The following is a 27,698-nucleotide window of genomic DNA, read 5'->3' on the forward strand; positions in this document are numbered from 1 at the left end:
ACCACTCTCTAGGCTAGTTTAGTTACCTCCTCTCATGCTGCCATGACAATATTCTTCCTTCACTCTTATTAGATGGTATTATTATAGTTATCTGTTTATTTCTCTGTGTGAGCAGGCACCGTGCCAACCTTGTTTACCACTTTTTCCCTAAGCACCCAGCAGAATGCAAGAATATAATATATACTCAAAAGTATTTGTTGGCAGCCACATGGGGTTCAGGGAAGCCCCAACAACAAAGTGAAGAAACTGAGGCACAGAAAGCTGCTGGTAGCAACAAGTGAATGACAGAAAGGCATCCATTCCAGTCTGTAATTGAGCATCTATAATTATGTGAGGAATATGACTATCTGAAAAAAAAATGAGTGACATACTCCAGCATGTGATGATGCAGAGGTGTAACTAGAAGTCCAGGTAGGTGACTGCCAAAAGATCTCAGAAAGCACCCCAAACGTGACATGGAAATTGACTTCATTAAGATGGCAAAAAAAAAAAAAAAAAAGACATCCCTCACTCATATCCCATCCTAAAAATAATAATTTGGCATTCTTTGATGAACAAAAATGCCTTCGTAGGAGCTTTGGGATCCAAGTAGGAGACTGTGAATCTGCAATTCAGTCCAGATTGAAAACAGCCATTTTGAGAAAACAGGTCCACACCCAAGCAGCTAACTCATCAGGTGTTATCTTAGCTGCAGACATGGAAACAGCTTTGTACCCACAAGAACCTATCTACAGCACCATTTGGCTTTGGTTCTGCTACCAGTACTGTAGGCCAAAGATACCTGGAAGGACCTGCACACCCACTTGTGCAGAGTCAGACCACAGAATCTTGGCTGTGGAACCTGAAACAGCCGTGGGGCTCAGTTTCAGCCCTCTCAGCCACAGTCCAGGGTAAGTCTTACCTACCCAGGAACCCATTTAATGACCTGGCATCAACCCTCTCAGGGACCTAGTGGAAACAACACCTGTCTTCATCCCTGGTAATAGGCTCATTGTCTGAGGACCCAACTGTGGACCCTGCAGACCCTTATCCCAGCACCACCCTCCTGAACAAGGCACTAGAGGCTATCTCATACACCATGGACCAGACAAGATGCCAGACAAGATACCCCAAGTCCCTGGTAACAAGCCCACCAACCACAGTCACCACTGCAGACCTAGTAACAGCCTCATCATCAGCTCCAACTCAGCACAACTCTAATTCCAGAGGTAATCCCATCAGCCTGGGGAACTGACAAGAAAATATCTTTACCTGCTGAAACTAGTTATTTTTCACAGAAATAAAAAAGGAAATGCTAAAATTTTTGTTAAACTACAAAAGAGTTGGAATAAAAGCAATCTTGAGGACAAAGCTAGGCTTTGAACCCCATCTTACACCACTCACAAAAATTAACTCTAAATGGATTAAGGACTTAATGTAAGACCTGAAACAATACAACTCCTAGAAAAAAAAAACATATGGGAAAAGCTCCTTGACATTGGTCTTGACAATATTTTGGATATGACATCAAATGCATAAGCCACAAAAGCAAAAGTAAACAAATAAGACGATATCAAACTAAGAAATTTCTGCACAGCAAAAGAAACAATCAACAAATGAAAAGACAACCTATGGAATGGGAGAAAATATTTGCAATCTATGTATTATATTAGCAATTAATATCCAAAATATATAGAGAACCCACAACTCAATAGCATACAAACACATAATCCAATTAAAACACGGGCAGAGGAACTGAGTAAACATTTTTCCCGTGAAAACTTACAAAAAACTCACAGGTACATGAAAAGGTGTTCATTATCACTAATTATCAGGGAAATGCAAATCAAAACCACAATGGGATATTATCTCACACTTGTTAGAATCACTCTCTTTGACAAGACAAGAGATAAATGTTACAAGGATGTGGGAAAAGGGTACCCTTGTGCACTGTTAGTGGTAACATAAATTGGTGCAGCCACTATGGAAAACAGTATGGATGTCCCTCAAAATATTAAAAATGGAGCTACAGTATGATTCAACAATCCTATTTCTTGGTATATATATTTTAAGGAAACACAATCACTATCTTGAAAAGATATCTACACTCCCATATCCACTGCAACATAGTTCATTAGAGCCAAGATGTGGATACAGTTTAAGTGTCCATTAACAGATGGATGAATAAAAAGGATATTGGTCAAAGGGTACAAACTTCCACTTGTAAGATGAATAAGTTCTGGGGATCTAATACATATCATGATTATTTGTTAACAGTACTCTAATATACCCTTGAAAGCTGCTGCAGAGATGTCTTGAAAGCTACTAGAGAGATGCTAGAGATGTCCTTAGCACAAAAAGGAAACAAATTATAATTACATGAGGTGAAAGATGTGTTAACTAACCTTATTGTGGTAATTATTTCACAAAATCAAATTATCCCATTGTATACCTTAAACATACATATTATATGTCAATTATATATCAATAACCTGGAGGGGGAGGACATTTGTTGACTGAGTATAGTAATATATGAAGAAAATATATCTATTCTCACTATAACTGGTGACTATATATAGCAACAATTCCTAGAATCATTATTTTCTGTAAGAATCAGATTTAAGTCTGTGTTCAAAAACCACAGCCAAGTTCCAATTAGAAAAGTTCCCCTGAAGGTTAGATTGTCCCCAGAGTACACAGCCAATTTTCTAGTAGCCTTAGGGGTAAACTACTCTTTTATTACTTTGCAAAGCATACTGGTAAAACATTAACAATTTGGTTGAGTTTCATCTGTGAGAATGGTCCAGCTCTGGTCCAAGCAATAAAGCATATCAGAGCCTTAGTTTAGCATTCAGATCCAGATCACTACTGATATTTTCTTTACCTTAGGGTTTCTTAGTCCTACATACCTTGAACAGGGACCTTTGTACTCAAGCTCTAGTTGCATTCTAGACATTCCTTTGAGTGTCTCAGTAGGTATCTCTCCTGGAGAGGAATCCATTTGGGACATCTTCAAAGCAGCCTCCCATTCAGATAGAAAAAAATGTAACTATTTTTCAATATTTTCATTAAAAGAAAGCAGTGCTCTATAACAAATTCCACTGAAAGAAGATAAATGCTTACTTCATCTTTTGGACTCTCTTTTTTCAGCACGTGACACTTTAACATCATTTAAATCATTTCATGATTTTTTATAACTGTGAAGGGCTCTTACCTTGCAGGGATACTGTCAGACAGGTCTATGGGCACTAATGAGGCCAAGATTCCAGATGCAAGGCCCAGGTACACCACACAACTTCTCTCTACCTCATGGGCACAAACTGCACCTGAACTGTGCTTATGAACACTTGTGACACCAAATGTGTGGGTTTTTTCAAACACTAACCAATTCTCCAACATTCCCGACACCCACTACCCAGAGTTAGTCTCAGACTCCACAGTAAGGATTCAGTCCTATAAGTCTGTCTCCACTTCAGATGTTAGTCACAAGTCCAGGTTATAACTGGTACTTCTGAATTATTGGCTATAAATTTGGAAGTTCACACAACCCCCTTCTCAGATTCAATAATTCACCTGAAGAACTCACAGAACTCAGGCAAACACTTTACTTGCTATTGCCAGTTCAGTATAAAGGATACCACTCAGTAAGAGACAAATAAAGAGATGCTTAGGGCAAGGCATTGGAGAAGGGTCAAAAAGCTTTCATGTCTCTCACCACACCACCATCCCAAAACCTCAATGTATTCACCAACCCAGAAGCTCTCTAAACCCTGTCATATAGTGGTTTTTACAGAAATTTCACTACATAGGTATAATTTGGCAAATCATTGGCCACTGGTAATTGACTCACTCTCCAGTCCCTCTCTTCTCCACAGGGGTGGGGAGTGGGGCTGAAAGTTCTAACCCTCTAATAATGCTTTTCATAATGTTTCTGGCTATCTGAAGCTATCTAGGGGCCCCTAGCCACCAGTCATCTCATTAGCCTGCAAAGGACACTCTTACTGTTCCAGAGATTCCAAGGGTTTTAGGAGCTATACACCAGGAACTGGGAATAAGGACCAAATATTTATTTTTTATTATATGACAGCACCTTAATTCCTACCTCAGTCATGCCATCTATGTAAACTCTTGGCCTCAGGGACTGATCAATATAGAGTAGATTAAATTTTAGAAATTCATCATTAAAATTTAAGAAAACCTATAAAGGTATGTTATTGAAAGGTCAGTAGCAGCATCTTTATTTACAAAAAAGTATTGTAACAGTATAAAAGCAATCTTATGATCTGAAAAACAGGGCTCACTACTGGACCTACTAAGTCCCAGGAGCAAATTATTAATTACTCTGAGCTTTGCTTTTCTTACCTGATTTGTAAAATGCGAGATAACACATTTTACACTACACATTTTCTGTATGTCCCAAATCAGATAATCTATATGGAGGTGCTGGGATAACTATATAAAGTGTTTTATGAAAATATTTTACAGTGGACAGGATTTCATATTTGGCTTCCAAAAAATTGTTCAATTTGACCAAACAACTAACCCCATTGGAAAGAAACTGTTCTATTATATTTCCTGCTATTTATGCAACTCTGATACTGCCATTTTGAAATTGCACCTTTAGCCAATTTATCTCCTGTCAGTTTTGAAAATAGTCACTAGCTATTTCTACCTAGCTGTAAATGTTTTCTGAAAACCACAGTGCTTTGACATGCTAAGCAGCAGATTCATAAGTTATTAAAATTTTTTAAACTTTTTTTTATTTTAACATTTTGAAAGAGACAGAGCATGAGTGGGAGAAGGGCAGAGAGAGAGGGAGACACAGTATTGGAAGCAGGCTCCAGTCTCTGAGCTGTCAGCACAGAGCCCGATGTGGGGTTCAAACTCATGAGCAATGAGATCATGACCTGAACTGAAGTCGGATGCTTAACCGACTGAGCTACCCAGGCGCCCCAAGTTATTACATTTTGTAAACACGATTTTATTTCAGAATGCTTAATATATTAATGGGAGATATAAAATATTCATATTTTTATGTATTTATTTATATAAATATTTACATGTAAATACAAACGTATATAAACAAGTAACAGGAGATTTGGCTGACCTTTGTCTCTGGTTCTTAAAAGGTACCCTCCAAATCCTTGGAAATTTCCTCAGTGATATAAGTGTCTTTGTTATTCAAAGTAGGTCCCTCAAACCAAACTTGACAGTTTATCCTGATAAGGTAACTCATGGTGGGTCGCTAGATAGTTTATGAAAATGAGATGATTCAGGATGGGGGCTGGCCACACCAGAAAGACCAACCATGTGATTAGACGATTGGGGCTTTGAGCCACATGATACTAGCATGACCTGTAGGAAAGGTAGTAGACTAAAGATTAAGTTCAACCTCCTGGCCAATGATTCAATCAATTGTGTCTATGCAATGAAACACCAATAAATTTTGAACACCAAAATTCAGGTAAATTTCTTTGATTAGCAGCTGGGAGGCTGATATGTCCTGACTCCAAGGAGAAAGGACATGAAAGATTTTCATTTAAAACCCTCCCAGACTTCTCCCTATGTGCTTCTTCTTTTGGGTTTCCTGGTTTGTGTTTCGTGGATCTTTTTGTTTGTTTGCTTTGTGCTATAAGAAAAGTGTTATCACAAATATAGCATTTCATGAATTTTGTGAGTTGTTCCAGAAAATTACTGAAACTGAGGGGATAGTGGAAATCCCCAAATTTGCAGCAAGTTAGTTGGTCAGAAGTGTGAACATGCCAGGAACCTTCACTTCCTCACTATTCCTCTAACTGAAACATTCATTACTACCAATTTTTTCACATACTTGAAATATCCTCTTGCTTCTTTTCCATCAATGTCATTCTTGTGCTTCCTTCAAAATTCAGCTATATCCATTATCCTTTCAGGGCTTTATGGATGATTCTAGATAATTATGGTTACAAAGTTGATTGTATTCTGCCTACTTTGTATATATACATGATTTATCTCCCATACAGGGTATACAAACCATGAGGATATGTTTGTACTTGTTTTTTTCTTTCTTCTGGGATATACAGTTATCTATAACAGAACACGGTAATTTTATTCCAATTTTACTTGTAGCTTCATTCCATGGTTATGACAAAATTTTGTCAAAATACATCTTTCAGAGAATATATCAAACTCCAATTCTTGGTCCTATGGCATTCTACTCTCAAATAGCTATTAAGGCTTTTATTAGTGGTTGGGATCTTGATAAAGTTTTTTCAAGTGTACCACATTACTTATGGCTAAATTTTCATACTGGGAAAATTGAGTTCCCACATTAACTTAATGTAGTGAGTAAGGGAGGAAATAGTGATGGATAAAGCTGAAAAGCTAGGCATAGGACATATCATTCAAGCTTAATAGGTCATGTTAAAGATTCTGGATTTGTCTTATGTGCAAAGGGAATCCACCAAAGCTTTGGAGCAGGATGATGACAAGATCTAATGAATTAGCGGGAGAATAAGAGTAGAAGTGAAGAGATTAGTTGGAAAGCTATTGCAGTAATCTGGATTTTAACATATAACGATTTGGATTTGGGTGATGGCAGTAGGCATGGGGGTGAGTGGATAGACTGAAGATATATTTGGAGGAACTTTAAATAACACTTGGAGATGAACTGGATTAAGAAGTGAGGGATCAAGAGATCTGGGAATGACTCAGGTTTTGGGGTTGAGCAGCTGAATGCACAGAAGCACTGTTTAGTGAGGTGGGGAAGTCTAAAGAGGAACAGATTCATGGATGGAAGAGCAAGTGCTCTATTTTGGATAAGTTGAGTTTAAGATGCCTGGAATATCACATGCAGGTATCAAACTCTGAAGAACTCTGAAGCTCAGAGGCATTATTCTCAGGAATAAAATCTGCACTATAATTGCCTTTCTGTAACCTAATTTCATTTTCAGTGAGAAACCAATTTCATCATTGTATCTTCCAGAGCTACTCACCATGAAGTTGCAGCTTAAATTCTAGCATGAACTTGGCAGTATGGAGACTCTTTTTAAAGACTGTTACAATATCATTTTTAGAGCAATCCTTGAAAAATAAAATGAATCACTGAGCTCAGGACCCAGGCTCTCCCAACTTAAGGTTTATTGTGCACCTACCATCTGCTAGGCTACATGCTTTACATACACTATCATACTCACATAATAATCCTGCAAGGTGCCTCTATTACTTTGCTTCATTTACAAATGAAGAAACCAAGGCTTTGAAAGAGAAAGCAGTTGAATACCATCACAGCTTATTTAGTAAGTGACAGAGCCAGAACTAGAAGCCAAGTGTATCTGATGCCTTCAATCTTCAATTGTTTTCTTGAAGTTATTGTTTTGCATAACATGACAAACTAAAATGTCAGCAGTATTTTTTCTCTAGAATATGAAATACAACTCCCCTCCACCACCTGAAGTCTCCCTTTTCCCATTTTCTTCCTTTTTCTTTCTTTTTTTCTTTTTGAGAAAGAAAAACGATCATTGATGTGTAATGGTTTGCACTGAGTACCTTTTTTAAAAATTTTTTAAAAATGTTTATTTACTTTTGAGAGAGAGAGAGAGACAGAGTGCGAGTGGGGGGGGGGGAAGGGCAGAGATAGAAGGAGATGCAGAATCTGAAGCAGGTTCCAGGCTCTGAGCTGTCAGCACAGAGCCTGACATGGGGCTTAAATCTACAGACCACGAGGTCATGACCTGAGACGAGGTTGGACACTTAACTGACTGAGGCACCCAGGCGCCCCTGCACTGAGTACTGTTAACCAGGGAAATTTACCTGAAATTTGGTGTCCAAAATTTGTTGGGGTTTCATTACATAGACATGATTGAATCATTGGCCAGGACTTAATCTTTAGTTTACTACCCTTCCTGGAGGTCATGCTGGTATCATGTGTCTCAAAGCCCCAGCCACCTAATCACATTTATAAAAGGGAGAAGAAAGAAAGAAAGAAAGAAAGAAAGAAAGAAAGAAAGAAAGAAAGAAAGAAAGAAAGGAAGGAAGGGAAAAGTGGTTCTTCCCTGAGTAATGGACAAGGAAAGATGGATAGGATTCAATACTCCAATGATGTGGGTAAAATTACGCTTTCTTAAGGCACTGTTAAATATGCTCATAACTGAGCTACAGAAAGAAAACATTTGCTCTGCCTTCACTAGAAAACCATTATAATTTGATGGATGGGGAATGAACAACTCCTACAGCAGCTGCTGTATTCATTAATTACTCAAGTAGGTTCAGCTATGAGGAAAAGGCATTCTGCTCAGGCATTTAGCCTATTACCATTAAAAAAAAAACTGACCACACCCTCTGTATTACCCTTGTGGTCTTAATTTTTTTTTTATTTATTTTTATTTTATTTTATTTTATTTTATTTTATTTTATTTTATTTTATTTTATTTTTTATTTATATATGAAACTTATTGTCAAATTGGTTTCCATACAACACCCAGTGCTCATCCCAAAAGGTGCCCTCCTCAATACCCATCACCCACCCTCTCCTCCCTCCCACCCCCCATCAACCCTCAGTTTGCTCTCAGTTCTCAACAGTCTCTTATGCTTTGGCTCTCTCCCACTCTAACCTATTTTTTTTTTCTTCCCCTCCCCCATGAATTACTGTTAAGTTTCTCAGGATCCACATAAGAGTGAAACCATATGGTATCTGTCTTTCTCTGTATGGCTTATTTCACTTAGCATCACACTCTCCAGTTCCATCCACGTTGCTACAAAAGGCCATATTTCATTTTTTCTCATTGCCACGTAGTATTCCATAGTGTATATAAACCACAATTTCTTTATGCATTCATCAGTTGATGGACATTTAGGCTCTTTCCATAATTTGGCTATTGTTGAGAGTGCTGCTATGAACATTGGGGTACAAGTGCCCCTATGCATCAGCACTCTTGTATCCCTTGGGTAAATTCCTAGCAGTGCTATTGCTGGGTCATAGGGTAGGTCTATTTTTAATTTTCTGAGGAACCTCCACACTGCTTTCCAGAGCGGCTGCACCAATTTGCATTCCCACCAACAGTGCAAGAGGGTTCCCGTTTCTCCACATCCTCTCCAGCATCTATAGTCTCCTGATTTGTTCATTTTGGCCACTCTGACTGGCGTGAGGTGATACCTGAGTGTGGTTTTGATTTGTATTTGCCTGATAAGGAGCGACGCTGAACATCTTTTCATGTGCCTGTTGGCCATCCGGATGTCTTCTTTAGAGAAGTGTCTATTCATGTTTTCTGCCCATTTCTTCACTGGGTTATTTGCTTTTCGGGTGTGGAGTTTGGTGAGCTCTTTATAGATTTTGGATACTAGCCCTTTGTCCGATATGTCATTTGCAAATATCTTTTCCCATTCCGTTGGTTGCCTTTTAGTTTTGTTGGTTGTTTCCTTTGCTGTGCAGAAGCTTTTTATCTTCATAAGGTCCCAGTAATTCACTTTTGCTTTTAATTCCCTTGCCTTTGGGGATGTGTCGAGTAAGAGATTGCTACGGCTGAGGTCAGAGAGGTCTTTTCCTGCTTTCTCCTCTAGACTTTTGATGGTTTCCTGTCTCACATTCAGGTCCTTTATCCATTTTGAGTTTATTTTTGTGAATGGTGTGAGAAAGTGGTCTAGTTTCAACCTTCTGCATGTTGCTGTCCAGTTCTCCCAGCACCATTTGTTAAAGAGAGTGTCTTTTTTCCATTGCATGTTCTTTCCTGCTTTGTCAAAGATGAGTTGGCCATACGTTTGTGGGTCTAGTTCTGGGGTTTCTATTCTATTCCATTGGTCTATGTGTCTGTTTTTGTGCCAATACCATGCTGTCTTGATGATGACAGCTTTGTAGTAGAGGCTAAAGTCTGGGATTGTGATGCCTCCTGCTTTGGTCTTCTTCTTCAAAATTACTTTGGCTATTCGGAGCCTTCTGTGGTTCCATATGAATTTTAGGATTGCTTGTTCTAGTTTCGAGAAGAATGCTGGTGCAATTTTGATTGGGATTGCATTGAATGTGTAGATAGCTTTGGGTAGTATTGACATTTTGACAATATTTATTCTTCCAATCCATGAGCAGGGAATGTCTTTCCATTTCTTTAAATCTTCTTCAATTACCTTCATAAGCTTTCTATAGTTTTCAGTATACAGATCCTTTACATCTTTGGTTAGATTTATTCCTAGGTATTTTATGCTTCTTGGTGCAATTGTGAATGGGATCAGTTTCTTTAGTTGTCTTTCTGTTGCTTCATTGTTAGTGTATAAGAATGCAACTGATTTCTGTACATTGATTTTGTATCCTGCAACTTTGCTGAATTCATGTATCAGTTCTAGCAGACTTTTGGTGGAGTCTATCAGATTTTCCATGTATAATATCATGTCATCTGCAAAAAGCGAAAGCTTGACTTCATCTTTGCCAATTTTGATGCCTTTGATTTCCTTTTGTTGTCTGATTGCTGATGCTAGAACTTCCAGCACTATGTTAAACAACAGCGGTGAGAGTGGGCATCCCTGTCGTATTCCTGATCTCAGGGAAAAAGCTCTCAGTTTTTCCCCGTTGAGGATGATGTTAGCTGTGGGCTTTTCATAAATGGCTTTTATGATCTTTAAGTATGTTCCTTCTATCCCGACTTTCTCAAGGGTTTTTATTAAGAAAGGGTGCTGGATTTTGTCAAAGGCCTTTTCTGCATCGATTGACAGGATCATATGGTTCTTCTCTTTTTTTTTGTTAATGTGATGTATCACGTTGATTGATTTGCGAATGTTGAACCAGCCCTGCATCCCAGGAATGAATCCCACTTGATCATGGTGAATAATTCTTTTTATATGCCGTTGAATTCGATTTGCTAGTATCTTATTGAGAATTTTTGCATCCATATTCATCAGGGATATTGGCCTGTAGTTCTCTTTTTTTACTGGGTCTCTGTCTGGTTTGGGAATCAAAGTAATACTGGCTTCATAGAATGAGTCTGGAAGTTTTCCTTCCCTTTCTATTTCTTGGAATAGCTTGAGAAGGATAGGTATTATCTCTGCTTTAAACGTCTGGTAGAACTCCCCTGGGAAGCCATCTGGTCCTGGACTCTTATTTGTTGGGAGATTTTTGATAACCGATTCAATTTCTTCGCTGGTGATGGGTCTGTTCAAGCTTTCTATTTCCTCCTGATTGAGTTTTGGAAGAGTGTGGGTGTTCAGGAATTTGTCCATTTCTTCCAGGTTGTCCAATTTGTTGGCATATAATTTTTCATAGTATTCCCTGATAATTGTTTCTATCTCTGAGGGATTGGTTGTAATAATTCCATTTTCATTCATGATTTTATCTATTTGGGTCATCTCCCTTTTCTTTTTGAGAAGCCTGGCTAGAGGTTTGTCAATTTTGTTTATTTTTTCAAAACACCAACTCTTGGTTTCGTCGATCTGCTCTACAGTTTTTTTAGATTCTATATTGTTTATTTCTGCTCTGATCTTTATGATTTCTCTTCTTCTGCTGGGTTTAGGCTGCCTTTGCTGTTCTGCTTCTAGTTCCTTTAGGTGTGCTGTTAGATTTTGTATTTGGGATTTTTCTTGTTTCTTGAGATAGGCCTGGATTGCAATGTATTTTCCTCTCAGGACTGCCTTCGCTGCGTCCCAAAGCGTTTGGATTGTTGTATTTTCATTTTCGTTTGTTTCCATATATTTTTTAATTTCTTCTCTAATTGCCTGGTTGACCCACTCATTCGTTAGTAGGGTGTTCTTTAACCTCCATGCTTTTGGAGGTTTTCCAGACGTTTTTCTGTGGTTGATTTCAAGCTTCATAGCATTGTGGTCTGAAAGTATGCATGGTATGATTTCAATTCTTGTAAACTTATGAAGGGCTGTTTTGTGACCCAGTATATGATCTATCTTGGAGAATGTTCCATGTGCACTCGAGAAGAAAGTATATTCCGTTGCTTTGGGATGCAGAGTTCTAAATATATCTGTCAAGTCCATCTGATCCAATGTCTCATTCAGGGCCCTTGTTTCTTTATTGACCGTGTGTCTAGATGATCTATCCATTTCTGTAAGTGGGGTGTTAAAGTCCCCTGCAATGACCACATTCTTCTCAATAAGGTTGCTTATGTTTGTGAGTAATTGTTTTATATATTTGGGCGCTCCGGTATTCGGCGCATAGACATTTATAATTGTTAGCTCTTCCTGATGGATAGACCCTGTCACTATTATATAATGTCCTTCTTCATCTCTTGTTACAGCCTTTAATTTAAAGTCTAGTTTGTCTGATATAAGTATGGCTACTCCAGCTTTCTTTTGGCTTCCAGTAGCATGATAAATAGTTCTCCATCCCCTCACTCTCAATCTAAAGGTGTCCTCAGGACTAAAATGAGTCTCTTGTAGACAGCAAATAGATGGGTCTTGTTTTTTTTATCCATTCTGATACCCTATGTCTTTTGGTTGGCGCATTTAGTCCATTTACATTCAGTGTTATTATAGAAAGATATGGGTTTAGAGTCATTGTGATGCCTGTATGTTTTATGCTTGTAGTGATGTCTCTGGTACTTTGTCTCACAGGGTCCCCCTTAGGATCTCTCGTAGGGCTGGTTTAGTGGTGACAAATTCCTTCAGTTTTTGTTTGTTTGGGAAGACCTTTATCTCTCCTTCTATTCTAAATGACAGACTTGCTGGATAAAGGATTCTCGGCTGCATATTTTTTCTGTCTAGCACACTGAAAATCTCGTGCCAATTCTTTCTGGCCTGCCAAGTTTCAAAAGAGAGATCAGTCACGAGTCTTATAGGTCTCCCTTTATATGTGAGGGCACGTTTACCCCTTGCTGCTTTCAGAATTTTCTCTTTATCCTTGTATTTTGCCAGTTTCACTATGATATGTCGTGCAGAAGATCAATTCAAGTTACGTCTGAAGGGAGTTCTCTGTGCCTCTTGGATTTCAATGCCTTTTTCCTTCCCCACTTCAGGGAAGTTCTCAGCTATTATTTCTTCAAGTACCCCTTCAGCTCCTTTCCCTCTCTCTTCCTCCTCTGGGATACCAATTATGCGTAGATTATTTCTTTTTAGTGTATCACTTAGTTCTCTAATTTTCCCCTCATACTCCTGGATTTTTTTATCTCTCTTTTTCTCAGCTTCCTCTTTTTCCATAACTTTATCTTCTAGTTCACCTATTCTCTCCTCTGCCTCTTCAATCCGAGCCGTGGTGGTTTCCATTTTGTTATGCATTTCGTTTAAAGCGTTTTTCAGCTCCTCGTGACTGTTCCTTAGTCCCTTGATCTCTGTAGCAAGAGATTCTCTGCTGTCAGCTATACTGTTTTCAAGCCCAGCGATTAATTTTATGACTATTATTCTAAATTCACTTTCTGTTATATTATTTAAATCCTTTTTGATCAGCTCATTAGCTGTTGTTATTTCCTGGAGATTCTTCTGAGGGGAATTCTTCCGCTTGGTCATTTTGGATAGTCCCTGGCATGGTGAGGACCTGCAGGGCACTTCCCCTGTGCTGTGGTGTATAACTGGAGTTGGTGGGCGGAGCCGCAGTCAGACCTGATGTCTGCCCCCAGCCCACCGCTGGGGCCACAGTCAGACTGGTGCGTGCCTTCTCTTCCCCTCTCCTAGGGGCGGGATTCACTGTGGGGTCGGGTGGCCCGTCTGGGCTACTTGCACACTGCCAGGCTTGTGATGCTGGGGATCTGGCGTCTTAGCTGGGGTGGGTAGGCAAGGTGCACAGGGGCAGGAGGGGCAGGCTTAGCTTGCTTCTCCTTAGGTGATCCACTTCAGGAGGGGCCCTGTGGCAGCAGGAGGGAGTCAGATCCGCTGCCGGGGGTTTGGCTCCGCAGAAGCGCAGAGTTGGGTGTTTGCGCGGAGCGAGCAAGTTCCCTGGCAGGAACTGGTTCTCTTTGGGATTTTGGCTGGGGGATGGGCGGGGGAGATGGCGCTGGCGAGCGCCTTTGTTCCCCACCAAACTGAGCTCTGTCGTCAGGGGGCTCAGCAGCTCTCCTTCCCTTTGTCCTCCAGCCTTCCCGCTTTCTGAGCAGAGCTGTTAACTTATGACCTCCCAGACACTAAGTCGCGCTTGCTGTAGGAACACGGTCCGTCAGGCCCCTCCGCTTTTTGCAAGCCAGACTCGGGGGCTCTGCTTGGCCGGCGAGCCGCCCCTCCGCCCTGGCTCCCTCCCGCCAGTCCGTGGAGCGCGCACCGCCTCGCCGCCCTTCCTACTCTCTTCCGTGGGCCTCTCGTCTGGGCTTGGCTCCGGCGACTCGTTCTGCTAATCCTCTGGTGGTTTTCTGGGTTATTTAGGCAGATGTAGGTGGAATCTAAGTGATCAGCAGGACGCGCGGTGAGCCCAGCGTCCTCCTACGCCGCCATCTTCCCTCCTCCTTGTGGTCTTAATTTATTAGGATGTAAGTCAGCTTTGAAATTAATACAAAGTGAGTATGCAAGTTAAAGACTGACAAACTGATTCCAAAGTTGGTCTTGAATTGTTTTTTAAGTCTCTTTTTCTATACACCCACTCCAGACTTTACAGAATGCAGAGGTTCAATTCAACAAATCATTCCTCTTTTATAGCTGATTGTTGGCACCATATTCTTTATCCCTAATGAAAGAACAATGAGCCATGTTAACATTTCATGGGGGTAAGAAATAATTTGAGTTATTTTGAATCTTCCTGTTAGATAGTATGGCAGACAGTGTTCATGAAATATATAACATTTGGGATAGTCATACCATACTTCTTACCTGTTCATGAACAATGAAGCTTATACTTGTCAATGGACATTGAGTTGTGTTTTTGTTTTTGTTTTTTTGGTTTTTTCGCTGTTACAAACTGCACTGCTATGAATATTCCTATAATTTCTTCACCTGTCCCTTGGTGCAAATGTGCAAGAATTTCTCTTGAAGTGGGACTGATGAATCATGGGGTATTTTTATCACTATTTTTTATTCCAAAGTGGTCATACCAATTTACATTATTGTGATCCACGATATATGTGTTCCTCTTGCTTCATATCTCACTAAAACTATTTGCTAATTTCATGGGTGAGATTATATAGTATTACATTATGGTTTTAATGTGCATTTCCTTAACTACTAATGAGGTAGAACATTTTTTAATAGGTTAACTGGCTATTTAGCTTTCTTTTCCTGTAAAATGCATATTCAAGTTTTTGCCCATTTTTCTATTGATTTTTTTCTAACTAATGTGTATAAGTAATATGTATATATCCTGGATACTGAGCTGTTATTAGTTTAATCAGTTGCAAATGTCTTCCCCCAGTTTGTGCCTTGTATTTTCACTCAATCATTGTGCTGTCTTTTGTTAAACAGAAATTCTTAATTTTAATATGGCTAAACTTATTAATCTTTTCATTTATGGTTTATGTCTTTTGTCTTATTTAATAAATCTTTCTCTACTCCAAGCCATTAAGGTATTTTTCTATATTGCTTCTAACAATTTCATTATTTTGCTTTTCATATTTAAATCTTTTCAAAAAGTTTTTATTTGAGTATAGTTGACACATAGTGTTATTTATATTAGTTTCTAAATCATAATGCATCTAGAATTTATTTTTACCACATAGACAATCAATTCTCCCTGCATCATTTATTCAAATATTAATTCTTTCCCTCACTGATTTGCTTTAAGTTTTCATATACACATAGATCTATTTAAATCTCAATTCTGTTCCAATAATCTATTTGTCTATCTTTGAACAGCTTTATAAATGTTAATATTTAATATACTGGTAGAGCAAATCCCCCAATGTCATACTTGCTCAGGAATACCTTGTTTATTCTTCATCCTTTGCATTTCCACATAAACTTTAGAACTGACTCTTCAGGTTTAAATACACAATTGGGATTTTGATTAGAATTGCACTGAAACTACAGATCACTTGGGATAAGTGAAACCTTTACAATAATACGGTTTCTAATCTATAAACATGGCATATTTCTTTATTTGGGTTTTTCTCTAATGTCTTTCAATAAAGTTTTGGAATTTCTGCCATAAAGTACTTAGATACTTCTTGTTAGGTTTCTACGAAGAACTTAGTATTTCTTAACACTATTGTAAACTTTATTGAATTACACCTTCTGTTGCTACTGCATAACAACGTAATCACTTTTTAGCATATTTTCATTATGCCTAATAAGCCTGCTAAACTTTCATATTAATTCAAATAATTTACCTATTGACTAATTTTCCAATCTTTATACTTTTTCCCTATTTTTTCCTTTTTCTTACCATATCACATTAGCTAGAACCTTTACTGCAATGCTGAAAGAAAGCAGATGATAGACTCTCCTCTTGTTCCTGATCTGAAAGGGAATGCTTTTGACTTTTCAACACTGGGTTATGCCAACATTTAAAGTTGAAGAAATCATGCTGCTGAAAAGTAAAGCCACTGTTCAAGATCATAAGTCCTCTAAGTGTTAAACTCAGGATTCAACCTAGATCTAAGACCCATGTTCTTTTTATCAATTTATGTTGGTGGACAAACAAGTTAGCTAGTGAGACTGAAAACAGGCAGAGGCAAAGAAGTACATTTGGATTTAAAACAATCTAAATCACAATAAAAATAAAAGTCTTTGAGCTTTGCTAAAACTTCAGAAAATCTTGGGAATCATTCTGAGGGGCAAACATGAATATGATTTTTCCTTAAATTTGCTTGATGACTCCCTGCTACTTACAAGGATAAAGCCCAAATCCTCAGCATTACCTTTCCAGATTTATTTCTAGCCATCCTATCTTCAAATACCTTCAACCTTGCACCATTCCCAACTGTGTTACATATTTTCATTCTCCTGTGACATTGAGCATTCAGTCCTTCCCCCTGTTGTACAATTAAGAATCCTTACCATTCATTCATTCATTCATTCATTCAACCAACAGATACCAAGAGCCTAGAATGTGGCAAAAATTACAGTAACCACTGAGGATACAATGGTAAAGAAAACAGAATTAGTCCACGCATTTGTCAAAGCTTCAGAGAACAACTTGTTGTGGCAGAGGAATAAGAGAAAGAATAGCACTATTCTCATTGTCTTTATATTTGTTTTAATTGAGTTTTTAATTTGAAACCTGGTTTAACCATTCTGAAGTCCCCCATCTTACCTTCATTTCTTATTTTATTTTTTTTTTAATTTTATTTGTTTATTTTGAGAGAGAGAGGCAGCATGAGTGGGAAAGGGGCAGAGAAAGAGTGAGAGAGAGAGAATCCCAACCAGGCTCTATGCTCAGCACAGAGCCAGATGCAGGGCTCAATCCCATGACCATGATCATCACCTGAGCCAAAATCAAGAGTCAGACACTCAACTGATTGAGCCACCCAGGCACCCCTTCACGTCTTATTTTAGTCACAGTTGTCCAGAAACACAGGACCAATTGAAGGATGGATGTATGTTTATATATGTGTGTATATACATAAACATATATGACAATAAGAATGAACATATGTGTACATACATACATATACACATACACAATGCCTATATACATAGGTATGTATGTATACAGAGGGAAAGAGAAAGAGAAAATTTTATTTTAAGGAATTGTACATGATTGTGGAGGCTTGGCAAGTCCAAAATATGATGGGTAGGCCAGCAAGTTGGAGACTCAGGGAAGAGTTGCAGTTTGAGTCTAAAGGCACTCTACTGGCAAAATTCCTTCTAAATTGGGGAGAAGTTGGGTAGAGGAGTTAGGCTTTATTCTGTTAAGGTTTTCAACTGATTATATAAGGCTTTCCCACCCCTATTATGAAGGGCAATCTGCTTTACTCAAAACCTACCAATATAAATGTCAATTGCATTCAAAAATATCCTCACAAAACATCCAGAATAAGATTTGACCAAATATCTATGTACCATGGCCCAGCCAAGTTGACATATAAAATTAAACATCACTGGGGCACCAGGGTGGCTCAGTCAGTTAAATGTCTGACACTTGGTTTCAGCTCAGGTCATGATCTCATGGTTTGAGAGTTCGAGCCCAACATTGGGTTCTGCACTGACAGCACAGAGCCAGCTTGGGATTCTCTCTCCCTCTCTCTCTCTGCCCCTCCATGGCTTGCTCTCTAAATTCATACATACATACATACATACATAAAAACCTAAAAAATATTTAAATTAACCATCACATTTCTTACCCTTTCTTTTCTTGCCTACACCCTTAACTTCTTTTTTTAAAGGAGAACTTGAGTAGGAGGAGGAAAAGAGGGATAAAAGGAATAAGTGTCAAGGATAGCCATCTGATTCCCTTTTCCTTCCAGTTTTAACCTGTGAGGAAGGTGTAGTTAAAGAAGAGCTCAATGAGCAGGGTTCAACTGTGCAGCCTGTTTATCCCTGAAACCCCAACAAACAATAAATGTCTTCATGACCGACTCCCTCAGAAGTTCCTAGTACACGCATAGATCACTCTGCCAACCTTGCTGAAGCTAAGGAAAAAAATCTTATAAAGCTAAGTATTAATTTTCTTTATTAAGAGCTAATAAATACAAAATCACTTGGAGTTTTTATTTATGTATGGAAAACCCAAGCGGGCCCAAATAGATTTCACACACTAAAAGAAATTAAGTTTCAGTCTGGAATAACAGAAATAACAGAAAATGATTATTTAAAGTCCTATAAAATAAAAGTATGGAAAGAAAAAATATATTAAATACAAAACATGAGGGCCCTTTTGGGGATACTGGAAGCACCTACGTGTTTGTTTTTTTAATCTCCCTTCCACAAGATGAAAAAAAAAGAAAGAAATATGAAGTAACAAGATGTAATCCAACTTGTACAATCATGTAAAACAGTTTCTTCAGGATGGGCATAAAGCTCAGCTTATCCACCGGAGGAATACCAATCTATAAAGCATTATAAAATAAGGATGCAAATATACAAATTTGAATTCACCTTGGTTCAGGTGAATAGTCTACCATCAGACAAGTTTATACTACCATCCAGTGGTTCCTTTAGGGAAAAGACATTTGTACCCTTCAAAATGTTTCCACTAGATAAGGCAATCTAATAGATATAAATGGACTATTTTTTCCTAAAAGAAAACAGGATAAGAGGAATAAAACGAACACTGAAATATACAGTAGGCCATAACAGACAGGTCATTTGGTTAAAAACCCGAGATCTGAATTCTGGCTCTGAGTTCTACTATTCACACCTGTGTGATTTTGGACAAGTTTTACCTGTAAAAGCTTGTTTCCCATTTGTAAAATAAAATGACTACACTACATTGGTGTTTCTCAAATGGCAAGTGGTCATACAATCAATTGAATGAATCATGACCAGGATTTTTTTTTTAATTTAAATGTGACCTCCCCCCTCAAAAAAAATATGAGAACACATAACAAGTTGTAAGAGTGTTGTTTGATGAAGTGAATAAATGTACACATTATGTGCTGTGTCTGTGGATGTGTATACTGCCTGGCACACAATATAAAATGTATCTGTTAAAATGAGTCACAACAAAAACAGATGAAAAGTCTCTAAGATTCCTATCAGCTCTAAATTCCATATTCCTATAAATAGTGGCCATGAGTCCTGCATCAGGGTACTCATACAGGGTTTGAGGTGCTTAATTTACAGTTAGATGTCTGATAGACCCATCTGCTGATGAGTTGGATGTCTTTGTTTCTCTCTTACAGTAAGTAAAAAAGACTTCAACCAAAATAGAAATATTTTCTTGGTTTTGTTTATGTGTTTTATTTCCTTTCCCCAAAGACTCCTACCAAGTCTTTCTAATACAATGCTTCTCAAAATAATGGTCCAGGGACCAACTGCCTTAGATTCATCTCAAATGCTTGTTTAAAATACTAACTTTTGCCTCCCCTGTCCTACACCAGACCCACTGCATCAGAACCTCAAGGCACAGAGTTCAGTAATATGCACCGTCTTCAAGTACCCTAGGTGATTCTTATGTGCCATAAAGTTTGAAAATATTAGCTTAACATTAGCTTAATAATCAATGATATTTTCAAGGAGAGAGCTCTTAGCAAGTAATTTTTGATACTTGTCCATCCAATCATCCTCTGTGCTATCTCTGTCCTTTCTTCAATTTATCCCTCTCAAAAGGAGACAATCCTTGCTCATCCCCATACCAGGGGGACAAATCTCTACTATCTACAGAGAATGAGGCCAATGGAAGTAATTTCAGGTATAAAATCTATAACAGTAAATTCCAGGTATAAAATCTATAACATCTAACATACTATCTGAGACCAAATATGATTTTAATATATTAAACTATATTGAAAACATATTAGACAGCAATATTTGTTTTCACATATTCATGCTTGATACTTTTTTAGGGTAATTATACAAGACATTTACTTTTTAATTTAAACTTTAGTTAGTTAACATAACAGTGTAATGTTGGTTTCAGGAGTAAATTCAGGGATTCATCACTTGTATACAACACCCTCTGCTCATCACAATAAATGCCCTCATTAATTAATACCTATCACCCATCTATCCTATTTTCAACCCATCTCTACCCATCAACCCTTTTTGTTTTCTCTCTTTAAGATTCTCTTATGATTTTGTTCCCCTTCTTCTCTTTCCCCATTCCTTCCCATATGTTAATTTGTTTTGTTTCTTAAATTCCACAAATGAATGAAATCATATGGTATTCATCTTTCTCTGATTGACTTATTTCACTTAGCAAAATACATTCTAGCTCCATCCATGTTGTTGCAAATGGCATAATTTCATTTTTTGATGGCTGAGTAATATTCCAGTGTGTGTGTGTGTGTGTGTGTGTGTGTGTGTGTGTAGATATGGATAGATAGATGATAGATAGATAGATAGACCACATCTTCTTTATCCATTCATTAGTCTATGGACGTTTGGGTTCTTTCCATAGTTTGGCCATTATTGATAATACTACTGTAAACATTGGGATACATGTGTCCCTTCAAATCTCTATTTGTCTATCCTTAGGGTAAATACCTAATAGTGAAATTGTTGGATCATAAGGTAGTTCTATTTTTAGTTTTTTGAGGAACCTTCATATTGTTCTCCAGAGTGGCTACACCAGTTTGCGTTCCCACCAACAATGCAAGAATGTTCCCCCTCTTTTTTTGAGGTTTATATATTTATTTCTGAGACAGAGAGAAAATGTGTGTGCACAAGCAGGAGAGCAACAGAGAGATATGAAGAGAGAGAATTCCAAGTAGACTCCATGCCATCAGCACATAGCCTGATGTGGGGCTTGATCCAATGAAACATGAGAGCCCAAATCCAGAGTTGGACACTATGGGGCACCTGGGTGCCTCAGTCGGTTGAGCGTCTGACTTTGGCTCAGGTCATGATCTCGCTGTCTGTGAGTTCGAGCCCCCCGTCGGGCTCTGTGCTGACAGCTCAGAGCCTGGAGCCTGCTTTGGATTCTATGCCTCCCTCTGTCTCTGCCCCTCCCCCGCTCATACTTTGTCTCTCTCTCTCTGTCAAAAATAAATAAACATTAAAAAAATAATAATAATAAAAGAATTGGACGCTAAACTAACTGCACCACCCAGGTCCCCCGAGAGGGATCCCTTTTCTCCAAATCCTCATCAACAACTGTTGTTTCTTGTGTTGTTTCTTCTAGCCCTTCTGATAGGTGTGAAGTGGTATCTTATTGTGGTTTGATTTGTATTTCCCTGTTGATGAGTGTTGTTGAGCATCTTTTCATGTGTCTGTTAGCCATGTGGATGTCTTCTTTGGAAAAGTGTCTATCCATGTATTCTGCCCATTTCTTAACTGAGTTGTTGTTTTTTGGGTGTTGAGTTTGATAAGCTCTTTATATGTTTTGGATACTAACCCATTATCAGATAAGTTGTTTGCAAATATCTTCTCCCATTCCATAGGCTGCCTTTTAGATTTGTTGATTTTTTTTTCCTTTGCCGTGCAGAAGCTTTTTATCTTGATGAAGTCCCAATAGTTCATATTTTCTTTTGTTTCCCTCACCTTTGGGGACGTACTTAGTAAGAAGTTGCTTCAGGCGAGGTCAAAGAGAATGCTGCCTATGTTCTCTTCTAGGATTTTGATGGTTTTCTGTCTCACATTTAGGTCTTTCATCTATTTTGAATTTATTTTTGTATATGGTGCAAGAGAGTGACCCTGTTTCATTCTTCTGCATGTCACCAACCATTTTTCCCAACACTACCTATTGAAGAGACTGTCATTTTTTGACTGGATATTCTTTCCTGCTTTGTCAAAGATTGGTTGACCATGTAGTTGTGGGTCCATTTCTGGGTTTTCTGTTCTGTTCCATTGATCTATGTGTCCTTATTTTGTACCAGTACCATACTTTCTTGATGACTACAGCTTTGTAATATAGCTTGAAGTCCAGAATACTGATGCTTCCAGGTTTGTTTTTCTTTTTCAGAATTGCTTTGGCTATTCGGAATCTTTTGTGGTTCCATGCAAATTCTAGGACTGTTTGTTCTAGCTCTGTGAAGAATGCTGGTGGTATTTTGATAGGAATCGCTAAATGTGTAGGTTGTTTTAGGTAGTATAGACATTCTAACAATGTTTGTTCTTCTAATCCATGAGCATGGAATGCTTTTCCATTTTTTAATGTCTCCTTCAATTTCTTTCATAAGTGTTCTACAGTTTTAAGTGTACAGATCTTTTACCTCTTTAGTTAGGTTTATCCCTAGATATCTTATGGGTTTGGGTGCAGTTGCAAATGGGATTGATTCCTTGAATTCTTTTTCTGCTTCTTCATTATTGGTGTATAGAAATGCAACAGATTTCTACACATTGATTTTCTGTTCTGTAGTTTTGCTGATCCATGTATTAGTTCTAGCAATTTTTGGTAGAATCTTTTGGGTCTTCTACATAGAATAGCACATTGTCTGCAAATAGTGAAAGTTTCACTTCTTCCTCACTGATTTATATGCCTTTGATTTCTTTTTGTTGCCTGATTGCTGAGGGTAAGACTTCCAGTACTATGTTAAATAGTAACGGTGAAAGTGGACATCCTTATCTTGTTTCTGACTGTAGGGGAAAGGCCTTCAGTTTTTCCCCATTGAGGATGATATTAGCTGTGGGTCTTTCATATATGGCCTTTATGATGTTGAAGTATGCTTCATTAATCCCTACTTTGTTGAGGATTTTTATCAAGAAAAGATACTGTATTTTGTTAAATGCTTTTTCTGCATCTATTGAGAGGATAATGTGGTTCTTATCCTTTTTTTTATTAAAGCGGTGTATCACATTGGTTGATTAGTGAATATTGAACCACTCCTGCAACTCAGGAATAAATTGCACTTGAGCGTGGTGAATAATTCTTTTAATGTAATGTTGAATTTGATTTGCTAGCATTTTATTGAGATTTTTGCACCCAGCTTCACCAGGGATATTGGCCTATAATTCTCTCTTTTAGTGGAGCCTTTGTCTGGTTTGTAATCAAAGTAATGCTGGCTTCATAGAATGAGTTTGGAAGTTTTCTTTCCATTTCTATTTTTTTGGAAAAGTTTGATAAGAATAGGTATTAACTCTTCTTTAAATGTCTGGTGGAATTCCCCTGGGAAGCTATCAGGCCCAGAACTCTTATTTGTTGAGAGATTTTTTTATTACTGCTTCAATTTCTTTTCTGCTTATGGGTCTGTTCAAATTTTCTATTTCTTCCTGTTTCCGTTTTGGTAGTTTTTTTTAAGTTTATTTATTTATTTTGAGAAAGAGAGAGAAAGAGAGAGAGAGAGAGAGAGAGAGAGAGAGAGAGACAGAGAGTAGGGAGGGGAAGAGAGAGAAGACAAGGAGAATTCCAAACAGGCTCCACACAGTATGCATGAAGTCCAACACAGAGTTTGATTTCACAACCATGAGATCATGACCTGAGCCAAAGTCAAGAGTCAGATATTTAACCAACTGAGCCACTTAGGCACCCCTCAGTTTCAGTAGTGTGTATGTTTCTAGGAATTTATCCATTTCTTCCAGGTAGCCCAATTTGTTGGTATATAATTTTTCACAGTATTCTCTTATAATTGTTTGTGTTTCTGTGGTGTTGGTTGTGATCTCTCCTCTTTCATTTGGGATTTTATCTATTTAGGTCCATTCTCTTTTCTTTTTTATAAGTCTGGTAGGGGATTACCAATTTTGTTTATGCTTCCAAAGAAATAGTTCTTTGTTTTATTGATATATTATACTGGGGTTTTTGTTTGTCTGTTTCTATATCATTTGTTTCAACTCTAATCTTTATTATTTCCCTTATTCTGCTGGCGTTAGGCTTTATTTGCTGTTTCTGTTCTAGATCCTTTACATGTAAGGTTAGGTTGTGTGTTTAGGACCTTTCTTGCTTCTTGAGATAGGTCTACATTGCAACATACTTCTCTCTTAGGATTGCCTTTGCTGCATTCCAAAAGCTTTGGGCTGTCGTGTTTTCATTTTCATTGGCTTCCATGTATTGTTTTATTTCTTCTTTAATTTCCTGATTAACCCATTCTTTAACCTCCATGTAGTTAAGGGATTTCCAAATTTTTTCCTGTGGTGGATTTCAAGAATCATAGTATTGTGATCTGAAAATGTGCATGGCATGATCTCAATCTTTTTGTACTTGCTGAGGGCTGATTTGTGTCCCAGTATGTGATCTATTCTGGAGAATGTTCCATGTGCACTCAAGAAGAATGTGTATTCTGCTGCCTAAGGATGAAATGTTCTGTATATTCTGTTAAGTCCATCTGGTCCAGTGTGTCATTCAAAACCATTGTCCCCTTGTTGATTTTCTGCTTAGACAATCTGTTCATTGTTGTAAGTGAGATGTTAAAGTCTCCAACTACTATGGTATTATTATCAATGAGTTCTTTTATGTTATTAATTGATTCATATATTTGAGTGCTTTCAAATGAGGGGTATATTTATAATTGCTAGATCTTCTTGATGGATAGACCCTTACTTATGATATAATGCTTTCTTCATCTCTTGTTACAGTATTTGGTTTAAAATTTATTTTTTCTGATATAAGTATGGCTACTCTGGCTTTCTTTGGAGATCTATTTAGCATGATAGATTGTTCTCCATCCCCTCACTTCTAATCGGCAAGTGTCTGTAAGTCTAAAATGAATCTCTTGTGGGGTGCCTGGGTGGCTCAGTCAGTTGAGCGTCCGACTTCGACTCAGGTCATGATCTTGTGGTCTGTGAGTTAGAGCCCCACATCGGGCTCTGTGCTGACAGCTCAGAGCCTGGAGCCTACTTCAGATTCCGTGTCTCCCTCTTTCTGCCCCGCCCCTGCACATGCTCTCTCTCTCTCTCTCTCTTTCTCTGTCAAAAGTAAATAAACATTAAAAAAATAAATAAAATAAAATGAATCTCTTGTAGGCAGCATATAGATGGATCTTGTTTTGCTTTATCCATTCTGATAACCTATGTCTTTTGATTGGAGCATTTAGTTCATTTATATTCAGAGTGATTTTTGAAAGATATGAATTTAGTACCATTGTGTTACCTGTAGACTAGGTGTTTCTGGTCATGATCTCTGGTTCTTTCTAGTCTTTGTTGTTTTGGTCTTTTTTTTTTTTTAACTCCACTCAATGAGTCCCCCTTAAAATTTCTTGCAGGGCTGGTTGTGTATCACAGACTCCTTTATTCTTTGTTTTTCTGGGAAACTCTTTATCTCTCCTATTCTGAATGATAGCTTTGCTTGCTAGAGTATTATTGGCTGCATATTTTTCCCATTCAGCACGTTGAATATATTGTGGCACTCCTTTCTGGCCTGCCAAGTTTCTGTGGACAGATCTGCTATGAACCTTATCTGTCTTCTCTTGTAGGTTAAGGACTCTTTTCCCCTGCTGCTTTCAAGATTCTTTCCTTGACGGTGTATTTTGTGAATTTGGCTATCATATGTATTGAGGATTGCCAGCTTTTGTTGACTTTAGTGGGAGTTCTTTGTTCTTCTTAGATTTTGATGTCTTCGTCCTTTCCCAGATTGGGGAAGTTTACTGTTATAATATGTTCACAATAAACCTTCTGCTCCATTACTCTCTCTTCATCTTCTGGAATGCCTATGATATGAATGTTTTTACATTTTACTGAGTCATTAAATTCCCTCAGTCTGCCTTTGTGCTCCATGACCTTTCTTTCCCTCTTCTTTTCAGCTTCATTATTTTCCATAATTATATTTTCTATATCACTAAGTCCTTCCTCTGCTTCATCCATCGTCATTATTATGACCTTTATTTGGGTTTATATCTCAATTATAGCATTTTTTAATTTTGGCCTGACTAGGTATTAGTTCTTTAATCTCTGTAGTAAGGGATTCTCTAGTGTCTTCTATGCTTTATTCAAGCTCAGCTAATATCCTTATAATTGTCGTTTTAAATTCTAGTTCAGACAAGTTACTTATATCTTCATTGAGGAAATCTCTGGGTGTCATTTTTTTTCCTGTTCTTTCTTCTCAGGCAAATTCCTCCTTCTCGTCATTTTGGATAGAAAGAAAGAAAAAGCAAAATAAAACAAAATAAATTTTTTTTTAATTTAAGAAAAAAATGTAACAATAATATACCTACAGAAAGCTTGACCCTACGTGTGTTTTGGTCTGCTTGTTATAAGAAGCATGATACAAAAAAGGTAAAGTGAAATAAAATTAAAAGAGAAGAAGAAAATAATTAAAAAATATATGTAATTTAAATTTTTTTAAATTGCTCTGTCTGTATTAAAAAGAAAAAAAGCAGACAAAAACAAAAACAAATAAAAAAAGAGAGAGAAATAAACAAACCCCAAAAGATGCTAGATCCTTTTCCCCCTAGAGCTGAAGCTTTGTAGCACTCTATAATCAGTAGACTTGGTGTGGGAGAAGGGTTTCTGGTCCTCTGAGGGAAGGGCCTGCTGCTCTGATTCTTAGATGCAATCACCCCTGTGGAGATGTGTCTGTAGGACTCAGGGGTGTGGGGTTTGATGGCTCCATTCTCCACTTGGTGGTGCTGTTTAGCTCACTGTGGTGAATCAAGCTGGTGGGTGCAGGGAGAAAATGGCTTTGTCCCATTCTTTCATCTCAGGAGCAGGAAATGTGTGCAACCCCTCTTCAGTAAGCCCTCAGAGATGCTCAGTGACCCCACCTGTGTCCCTGGTTTCTGTCACATCCCCACCTTCACCCTCTCTGTGTCCAAGTTGTCTGCCAAACAGCACAACACTCCTGTGTTTTATCTCAGGTGTGGCCATGTTTCAAAACACCACACTTCAGAGACAACTGGGGCATAGACCCACACTGATCCTCTGGGGTAGGGTCTCCCTGCATTGTGGCTAGTGCCAGCGTGTTGCAGAAGACAGCCACATGACTGCACAGTAGATCAGAGTTTATGATAAATCTCAATACACAGCCAGCACCAGGGATTGCAGACCTCTGCCAGCATTTTTGCTCCTGTAACTGTGAGTCGACAGCTGGATGATGCCCACAGAGTCCTTTGTCCATGGAGAGGCTGCATCACCTCTCAAATGCACTCCAAGCAGGGGAACCACTTCTCCCCAGTGACCCTGGGGGGTCCTCCCCACTGCTGGGGCTCAGCACTCCTCTACCACCAGAGTACTTTAATAAGCTTGCCAGGCACAAACCTGGTAATGTTCACACCTCTGAAAACTGTACTCCACTGTTCATAGAAAACTGGCATTGTTGTAACCCCCTCCTTTTTCCCCATCAAAGGTTATGGGGAGTAGGTTTTTTTTGTGCATTCCCCTGAACATGTTTTCGCTCTCTCTTACCCTGTGCTTTTTCTTCTCTCTCCTCCTCCTCCACTCTCACTACTCCCACCAAGGTCAGGGCTTTCTTCCCTGGAGATTCCCATGGCTCT

At 38.3% G+C, this 27,698-nt stretch overlaps 1 protein-coding gene across 1 annotated transcript in view; it reads left to right on the forward strand.

Moving 5' to 3' along the window:
* The first annotated feature begins 696 nt into the window (after positions 1 to 696).
* The window catches only part of LOC147574802 (zinc finger protein ZIC 3-like), a 53,746-nt gene continuing 26,744 nt past the window's right edge, over positions 697 to 27,698 (forward strand). The window contains 2 exon segments of the mRNA XM_086683940.1: positions 697 to 890; positions 1,036 to 1,208. Coding sequence (XP_086540066.1) covers positions 697 to 890; positions 1,036 to 1,208 — 367 coding nt within the window.

Source organism: Puma concolor, chromosome D4 (assembly GCF_028749965.1).
Source record: "Puma concolor isolate L17-30 chromosome D4, mPumCon1.1.hap2, whole genome shotgun sequence".
NCBI lineage: Eukaryota > Metazoa > Chordata > Mammalia > Carnivora > Felidae > Puma > Puma concolor.